Here is a 9,482-nt window from a genome sequence, read left to right as displayed (position 1 = left end):
ATTATACGTTGGACCTGTCGACTTGTAATCTGTGAGGAATCGGTTTCGACACCGTGCCACCGGTGATTAGAATAGTGGTTTCTGGATACCGTTGCCACCGGTGACTAACAATAGTGATTTCTAGTACTCTGTGCAACCCATGCCACTGGGTTACGTGGTCGTAGCCTATCATGTTAAGATTCTGGTATCAGAGTTTTCGAAAAAATGATAATAAATTTTGAAAACAGCAAAACAATGATATTTATGATTTATTCCAGATATTATCCTGTATTTTGATTTAATATGCTCTGACCCCACTTTGGGATATTTTGTTGCTTACTGGGCTAGTGTAACTCATTATTTTATTTTCTCTATTTTTCAGATCCAGAGACTTGATCGCACGGGATTGGGGAGTGCGTTAGATGTTCCGATGATTTTTCAGTTATTGGCATTTTAGTTAGTTTAGTTTGGACATTTGAATTATGTTAGCAAATGTTATTTTGAAACTCTGCAAAACTTCTTTTGAACAATTTAAATAATTATGTCATTTTTAAACATCTGTATTTGCTCCGATATGTTCCAATGCCTTGCACGCCTGCGCGGCCCGCCGTGTGGGCGTGCGGCGTCTGCTGCGCCTCGGGCTCGGGGCGTGACAGCTCTACTTCCAACAGTTTTACTTCCAACAACTCTACTTCCAAAAGCTCTATTACTAACAGCTTCCCCAAACAAGTCCTGGTAGGCCAAACCTTTTCAAGTGCTATTGTTTAAACTCATATCACACAGCAAACTCTCTCCCTCTGATGATCCAGCTCGAAAAACCTTGCATTTCTAAAGCAAATTGCGAACATGCCATGAAAAATTTGCAGTGAAACTTCAGTACATTTGCATACCTAATATAATTTCAGAACATCTAGAGAGAATCCAGATTCCTAATATCAGGTGTATTTTCGGCAAGCAGAAGGGAAAAGAGAATGGATCTTAAGTTCCATGTCCAGGTACCTGCTTTTGAAGACTAACAGAGCAAGTTACCATATGAACCATATTATTAAATTTCTACATGTTGAACCGCAACTGGTGTTGATATTTACTGAAAATCCACCCCACTTGCATCAGACTGAAAAGCTGCCTGAGGGTTCCCCACAACAATCTTATGACTTTGTCAATAAGATATTTCCTACCACTCGGAATAGATAATTGCCAGAGTAACGAGCAGATTGCAATCATTGGCTCTTTCAATCTCAGGCTGCCATGATCTGCAGGTATTATGGTTTTATCGAGCAGATGGATCTCCAACTCCCTCCTAAGAATCAACCATATCAATTTCATTCATCATTGCATGTTCCTGAACTTACAGCAGATTCACCTCTGCAGCTACAAATTCATGCATTCAGATCTGTGCCTCTCGACTTCATTTCAGGGCAGCAAAAAGCTGGCAGGTCATACACAAAGCAAATCCTGTTCCTTAATGCTGATTTCTTCAAAGGAGGTAGAACATTGGAGAATTTAAAAGAATAGGGTCAAACTTGTATGTGAAGCATCACATTAGTTAAAAAAGAACAGATAATTTTCAGAGTTTATAGATTACTAAAACAGATGTCTTATAATTGAGTAACTAAAAATTAATTCATAAATTCGATCACCAAAGAAAATTACAAACCTTTGATCATGACGTACTGAAACATGAAATTAAATTGTCTATAATGTGATCCAGTATATCTACACGACAAGCTCATCCTCAAGAAAGTTATATTCGAATGTGAACTCAGTCTTAATCCTTTGGCACCTGCAATCAGCAGCAAGATGTCAGGATGATTTCAAAAGCAAAAAAGAGGATTTCAGGAAAATTTCATCGATGACCAGTGGTGTTTAGAAAGTAAATCTTCAATATTTTTCTTTTCAGTGTCAACAAAAAGAAGCAAATTATTTAACTAAAAAGGTCACCTTATCATCAAATCATCAAGGCCGTCAACCAATCATGCTTCGAAGTGTCTTTTTCAGAATGACAATCATATATTTTCACAGGTCTAAGGCAATAACTAGTTGGTGGATTAATGGTTCCTACCAACTAAAAAGTGTTTGAGAGGCCAGAACAGTAAAAATGAAGTTCTTGTAATAACAATAAAGCCCAAACAAGAAACCACATCTTCTTGAAAAAGGTAAAAGTATATCTGAAGGAGCTAAACATACCATCCATGCTGCGAACCATCATCTGCAATATGGAAATCAAAGTATACATACGTTCCCCTCTCATATTCATCATTTGTAAGTTTTGGCTCCTCGTGCCGTTGAAACCATGTGTTATATTTCCTGTGGTATCTCCATGATTGCCTTTTCAATTCCCTTGCAGCTAAGTATTGCTGGTAAGTGTTCTGAAATATTTTCAACATTAGTACAAATTGAAATTTGGAATTTAAAGCAACATTGTAACCACTTTAAAAGGAAACAAGATACCTGTTGATAGTAAAATGCGAAGAAGAAGGTATCTGTGCCAACTGGATCGAGACCTAATCGTTCCCAGAAGGCAGGATTGTCGATGATTGGGGCCTGAGTTTGGGGATAGCTAGCAGGAGTGACTGCAGGGTGCCTCTGGAAATATAGAAAAAGAACATCTTTCCATAAAAAAGAAAAAGAATACATGGATACTCTAAAAAAATTATATTAATGATCGTATAGTGATGCATAGCAGAGTTTCCCTACAGGAACATAGCTCTTTACACGTTCTGAATCCTTGGGCTGTGGAAGTTTGCAAAACACAGCTTCAAGCATCTGCATATTATAGATCTGATCATGCATTCCGCCAGAACTCCCCGCTGATCCACCAAGGTTATCTCCAATGGCACCAAGGTCAGAGATGCTTCTTCGACCAATAACACCAGGGCCCGCTGAAGACTGACTGGGTTGCAATGGTTGCCCAGGTGAGAGATCAGTATCTCTGGGCAACTGGTTACCTTCTATCATAGACGGTGAAGCTGGGCCCTAAAAAAATCCCCCAAAATGAAAAAGACCTTTACACTTTACGGTTTTCAGAAATTACAAATGTTAATGATTTGATTATCTCCACATACTGTCATTTTTTATTTAAAAGCAAGTGATTATAAAGAGCAATTTTTATTAAGAAGAATTTCTAAGATAAGCAAGTAATAGATACATAATTAGTACATACGGAGTAAACCCCTTTAAACCAATAACATATTCCAAATTCAACATTTACCAAGGGTTTCCTACTGGACCTGTTATGACAGGTTTATGAATTTACGAGCAACCATACCTTTCAGGAATAAATAAATTGCCTCAACATTCCAAAAGAGTACTGACAGCTTCATCGGGCAAAGAAAATTATGTCTAGATGTATAATAATAGCAAATGCAAATAGTAGACAATTATAGGATGAATAACACGTTTAAGGAAGACAAGGATCTTGATGGGTTCATGTGATGCAGATATTTTAATGGAAGAAAAACCGGTTCATGCCCACAGAAACCAGCTCAATTGATGTATAAAATTGGAAAGGCATCAAAGGAGTCGCATTTGCCATTAATGTTAGACTTGTCATTTCATTAAATAACAACAAAGAAGGGAGAAAGCAAATAATTATATTTCTTTATGAATCAAATTCAAATGGTAAAGTCCTAATAGAGCAAATTTCCATCTCCAGCAGATGTTTTTAGGATGAAAATCCAAAATTGGGGTTTCAAATTTAGCATGTCCTAGCATGAACAAAGACTATATTCTCAAATTGATGAGTCTCTACCATGTATGGTGTCTTCAAGTCGTCATCATTAACAGTCTTGTTGAGACCAGAACTTGTAGCAGTTTCAACGTTCATATCATCAGACAAATTCTGTTGATTCTGATCTTCTACTTTAAGGTGTCCAGCATCTGCATTACAAAATGCAAAATGGTTGACAATTAATTGTGGTAAAACAAATTCTTGAAAAGGAATAATAAATACCTCCATCTTTTGGTCCAGTCGGAATCAAGGAATGTGAGGAGGATTGTTGAAGAATTGGAGTTGCCTTCTGTTGCAAGGTTGGCGTAACAGAAGCAAGGCTTGGTCCCTGTACTCCAAGTCCTAATCCTACTTGAGGTGAAATAGAAGAACTTTGAGAATTAAGCTGCATAGAAAATTTCGTCAGACATTATGTTAATAACAGATTTAAAATTGCTATCTCAATCTTTGAGAGTTTAAAGTGGTAAATGCATTTCATGAATGACTGCTTCAGTAGCATGGTTTTTTCAAATAGATATGCAAGCTTCATGCAAGATAAGCATCCCTCAAAAATTCAGAAATTAACTTCCTGAACCATATCAACAAAGATAAGGTTTCCCCTAAAAGCAACCTCTTCATTAAGTAAATTAGCACAACGTACTAAAAACAAACCCTACAATCGAGATATAATTTTCTCTGATGCAACAATATATAACCTAACATTTTTAATGCTTTTTGCTGAAATATAACCCAAGATATTAGGATGGTCGTCGAGAATTTTCTGTTTCCAGTGAACTCTCAACCAAGATACAAGGGGCCATAGGTCTTCAAGTGCTGAGGATGATATTGATGTCACCATAGGTGCTTTCACGCAACCTATGGCCTAAATTCAATATAATCCAGTGAAAGTTTCCAGACAAATGCCAAAGGGATCTTTCTGAGCAATCTAAACATGTTCGCCCATGGTCAAAAAAAAAAAAGAGCTTGTTGCAATTGACAATCTCAGCCCTATTCTTCTGTTAAGTCAAGATTTCAACTGAACAAAGGAAGAGCCAGATCATGGAAAGTTTTTTGCCAGAGGAGAACCTGAACTCTAAATATGAAAACAAAACATAAATGAACTCTTCATAAGATAAATAGTCTCAGCCTAAGTTACCTGAATCAGAAGAGGAAACAGGTGGGGTATTTCGAAAGTGGATCACTAGTGCTTAGGAAGTGGATGCATACAAGTTTCCAGGAAGATTCTGAAGTAGGTAATTTTCTAGGAAGATCCTACTCCTAAGGTCTCAACTTATGGAAAGGGCATTTGAGTTAAACTAATCCTCTCCCAAATATATCTACTAAAAGAGCTCAAAGAGTAAGAAAGCTATTGCTTAAAAAAAGAGAGAGATACTTGAGAAGATGATATAGTTTCTGCCAAATTTTGGTTTTTATAAGGCAGTAGAACTAAGATCACTGCCATGAAAAGGAAAAGAAAGACTCACCAAAAGATTCTAGTACTACGATGAAAAAATATCAACATATGGATTTAGTCCCTTCTACCCCAATAAATGGGATTGGATGCCCATACAACCAGAAAATCTCATCAGATAAGCACAGCTCATCCTGTGTTACATGCAACAACATCCACCTATTATTGCTTAATAAAAATTACAATATCACCAGAGGACAATCTGGAAAGTTCCAAGTAGAAGCATAAGATAAAACACAATGGACATTACATGTATGAACAGCAGTCTATCTACATTGAACAAGTAGCTTTGACAAATAAAAAATCATTTCAACATTCAAAATTACAAGTCTTAACGGTTCCCAAGTAAAATTTTTGTTCCCACCACTGTGCATGAACCTAAGCCCTAGCCAAGGTAAAATTTCTGTCATGACAATGTCCAAAATCACAAAGCATAAACCAAATTAATATGGAACTCTGAATTGTTTAGATTGTGAAACAGAGACTCAATTTACCTATAAAGGGTGATGAAGGTGATTTTTACATATTCCCTATCCCACAAATTTTTAATGGAATGCTTTCAACAAGAGGACCACATTCCACTTTCTTGATTTCAAAAATATTAAGTCAACAGGATAATAAATTTCTTGAAGGTGGTCTCACTCAATATTGTAAATAGTTGTGGAATCTAGATTTATATTATATTGCAATTGGCTTAAAAGATTGGCACGACATCTAAACTTAAATAATTCTACAACTCACTAAACTTATTTAACATTTATGAGTATATATTATAATTACAAAATCAAAAACAGTAGCACATCTTCCCATTTAATAAGCTCGATGATGGCAAAAAAATCTATAAAGCCACTACAAAAATAAACATATATCCAGATGAAAAAATTAACAGCATCTATAAATGTGAGAAGACATGCGCAATTGGTCTTCTGGTCTTCATGCACATAAAAAATGGATTTAACAATGCCAGTAGGCACACAATCAAATGGACATCTCTCTACTACATTAACCCTAATCCTATCCCAACCCCCCACATCCACACAAACAACAAAGCTCGCACCTCACCCTGCCTCACCCACCCCATCATACCACACTGTACATACACACTGAGCGTGACCTGCTACTTGCAACTGCCTACAAAACCAAAAACTGTAATGTTTTGAAACCCCTAGCTATCTGTCATCCCAAAGCTAAAAGTATTGATAGCATCTTACAACAATTTCATGCGATTTATGGATTAAACGCAATCAAAACAGTTGGGGCCTAGTGTTGGTCACCCCTCAAAGCTCACGTTTCAATGGAGTCCCCATCTAAAATTTTAGGGTTTAGGAAATCCTAGGAAAACCTAAAAGAAGAAAAAGAAGGGATTGTTATAGGGTAAGGACCTATATTAGTGTAGGAAAAGGACCAAGGTGTACATCCTAACATCCCTCTAGCGTAGGTCTTAAAGGCTAGTTCAGTGCTCCACAATCAACTTCTACGTTGTCTACCAAAACATAAAACAAAAATACATCCGAAAATAAGAGAAATATAGAAAAAGAGAGAGAAGAGAGAGAGAGAGAAGAGAGAAGAATGAAGAGAGGGGGAGATGGGAGTTGGTGTAGCGCCCAATGCATTTCTTAGCCACTTCCTCTACCCTTCCCTTTAGTCTTAGACCTCTAGTTGAAGAGACCCCCCAACTAAAGGGATAGAAATAGTCTTCTCTTCCTAGCTTCATGTCTTGGTAAGCTCTTGAATTCTTGGATTGGGGTTTCTTTTAGCGGCTGGAGATAGAAGATGAAGTTGGACAGGAGAAGAAGGGATCCTAGGGTTCGCTCAAAGCATGATTTCCCCCAAGAAGCTAATTTTCTCTACTTTTCTCTTCGGAGGAGGAGATATTTATAGTGAAAAGAGGGTAGGATAGATGGCTAGGATAAAGGATTCTAGAGTCTTCCGTATATCTAAGGGTTAGGAGGGGACTATAGGGTGTTAGTTTGCGGTTGGTTGAGGGTTAGATTACTAGGATTGATGACATTGATGGCTATGATTTTGTAGAGGGAGAAAGGTTCGCTTTCCCTCGAGTGGATGGCTAGGATCAGCGAGGACAGAAGAGAAATTAGAAGTAGATCAAGGGGCAGAGCAGGGGCATTGATGAAATAAATCCTAATTCTAAGGTTTAAGCAAGGGGTTTATTTAAAATTAAGCAGAGACCAAGGGCTAGGATGGTAAATGGATCAAGTAGTGATGGTTTAAGAGGACCAAACACAAAACAACCTATGGAACCAATGCATGTCATGGATCTAGATTTGGAGAAAGGGCTGGGTAGTTATGGAGAAATATCTCTTTTTTCCTTATTAGGGAATGGCATAGGGTGCAAGAGAACCAACTTAAAATATGATATGTATTTGAGGACACTTAGCACATGGAGGGAAGAACTAGTTATAGAAGGATTTTAGAAGAAGTGACGTAGTAGGAGAGTGTGCCAAGTGGCATAAATATAGAAGGTGGGATCCCAAGGAAAGAGCATGTGATAATTAGGGAGTGCAATTAAGGGTGATTAGAGGTGGTAATAGCATAGGCACACAGATATGATTAGAATTTGTGATCAAGGTGTACACCCAAGTAAATAGGTAGGTAAGAATACAACTTAATGGAGGGTGATGGATGGAATTTAGGCTACAATTGATGGATTTGATTAAAGAAAATAAAGGAAATGAAGATGTAAATAAGGTTCAATAAAATTCCAATTATGGGATGGGTTAGGTGCAATTTCACAATTGTAGATATTTTAAGTGTTTTTAGAGGAATTTTACGTATAGCCAAGGGATTAAGCTAGTGAATAATAGCACAAGATTAGGGTAAAAATTTCAGAGAAAAGGACAAGGTTTAGTGGCTTTATTAACAAAAAATAAGGAAATTAATCATTAAACAATGATAAAAATGAAAAACATGAATTTTTGGTGTAACTAAGCAAAAATGGATCAAGGAAAAATTCGGGTTAGCATAGGACATGGTCAAGAAGGGTCTAGACAAGGTTTAGCGTGAACTTTGACTTAGATCAAGGACTCTATAACCTTATTAGGGTGAAAAATGGAGGACACCTAAAAATGGGCCAAAAATGAAAAATCAAGTTTTTAAGAGTAATTAGGATGTATGGGAAGGGGGGCGGGTGAGCCATCAAGGGATGATTAGGCAGGTGTTTTGCCATCAATTGAAGAAGAGATTATTCCTTGCAATAGCTAGAGGATATCTAGACCCAGATTAAGAGCAACAATTTAGATTCTTAATTTGTATAGCCTATAATGCAATTTATTACCCTAACTCATCCATTTTGTAATGATTATATGCAAGGTCTGCTGTGTCGGGACCGGGCACCGTACCAGTTGCCCGGCGGCACAAGTCGGTACTGGCCTGCGTCGTGCCGTGTCGGGCCCATACCGACACAGCAGAGAAGGCAAGAGAGAGAGCGAACGGGAGAGCGCGAACGGAAGAGAGGAAAGAGAGAGAAGGGGGAGAGAGGGAGGGAGAGAGGGGGCCGGCGGAGGGTAGCGGAGGCCAACGCCTGGGCAAGAGGCGGAGGCGGAGGCCGCGACCAGATCCCTATCTCATTCGAAACAGGAGTCTAACTGCTAAAAAATTTCGCGATTTTTAAGTGAAGTCCGCAAATCATTTGCCGACTTCATTTGAATATCACGAAATAAAAAAAACTATTACAAAAAAATTATGTGAAGTCGACAGTGGGTTTGTCGACTTCAACTAAAAATGTGGAAAAATAAAAGAGGCCCCTTCGGGCCCCTGTTTCGAATGAAACAGGAGACTGGAGGCAGAGCCCCGCCTCCGCTCTCCCTGGCCTCCGCCTCCTCCACACGAAGGCTCCTCGACCTCCATCAACCGGCCCTAAGCTAGCCTCTTTTCCTCTTTTTCCTTCTTCTCCCCCTCCTGCGACGACGTCTCAGTTTGGTTGTCGAAACCGTCCTGAGAAGCCGCCGATACAGCTTGGGATGCCCTGAACCGGACAGTTCGGGACGATTCCACCGACCTTGATTATATATATATTAAAAAACTAGTCGGTTTGGTATGTAATGCTCGCAACATACCATACTAACTTAAGCCAGTACCAAGCATAGATGGAGGGTTCGTTAGGCGGAAATACTAGCCAAGCTGCTCGCATCAACCCTAAATCAAGCAGGCAAACATCAACTGCCCTGTATCAAGATTTTTGAAGCATGTGTTAGTCAACAATGGAATGCAATTGGTTTACCATATATTTATGACAGCCCTCTTTTTCTCTCTATTGCTCCTGCTTTTTTAATAAAAATTTGCTCTAACCTGAACATGAAACCTTGG

General features: G+C 38.4%; 1 protein-coding gene across 4 annotated transcripts in view; it reads right to left on the bottom strand.

The window, feature by feature from the left end:
• Positions 1-777: 777 nt before the first annotated feature.
• The window catches only part of LOC103711998 (uncharacterized), a 36,759-nt gene continuing 28,054 nt past the window's right edge, over positions 778-9,482 (bottom strand). For 2 of the 4 annotated variants that reach the window (XM_008798361.5, XM_008798360.5), the window contains exons 11-16: positions 3,932-4,094; positions 3,731-3,858; positions 2,677-2,955; positions 2,431-2,565; positions 2,167-2,348; positions 1,561-1,762 (exon numbers count right to left, since the gene is read on the bottom strand). In XM_008798361.5, coding sequence (XP_008796583.3) covers positions 1,696-1,762; positions 2,167-2,348; positions 2,431-2,565; positions 2,677-2,955; positions 3,731-3,858; positions 3,932-4,094 — 954 coding nt within the window. In that variant the 3' untranslated portion in view covers positions 1,561-1,695. Of the gene's footprint in view, positions 1,455-1,560; positions 1,763-2,166; positions 2,349-2,430; positions 2,566-2,676; positions 2,956-3,730; positions 3,859-3,931; positions 4,095-9,482 lie in introns of those variants that run through there. The other 2 variants (XR_015972764.2, XR_003386617.4) reach the window with 2 other exon arrangements.

The sequence above is a fragment of the Phoenix dactylifera genome, chromosome 13 (genome assembly GCF_051530095.1).
Source record: "Phoenix dactylifera cultivar Ajwa chromosome 13, Ajwa_hap1_PhDact_Kaust_v1.1, whole genome shotgun sequence".
NCBI classification, from domain to species: Eukaryota; Viridiplantae; Streptophyta; class Magnoliopsida; order Arecales; family Arecaceae; genus Phoenix; species Phoenix dactylifera.
This window is presented reverse-complemented; position numbering and strand designations above follow the sequence as displayed.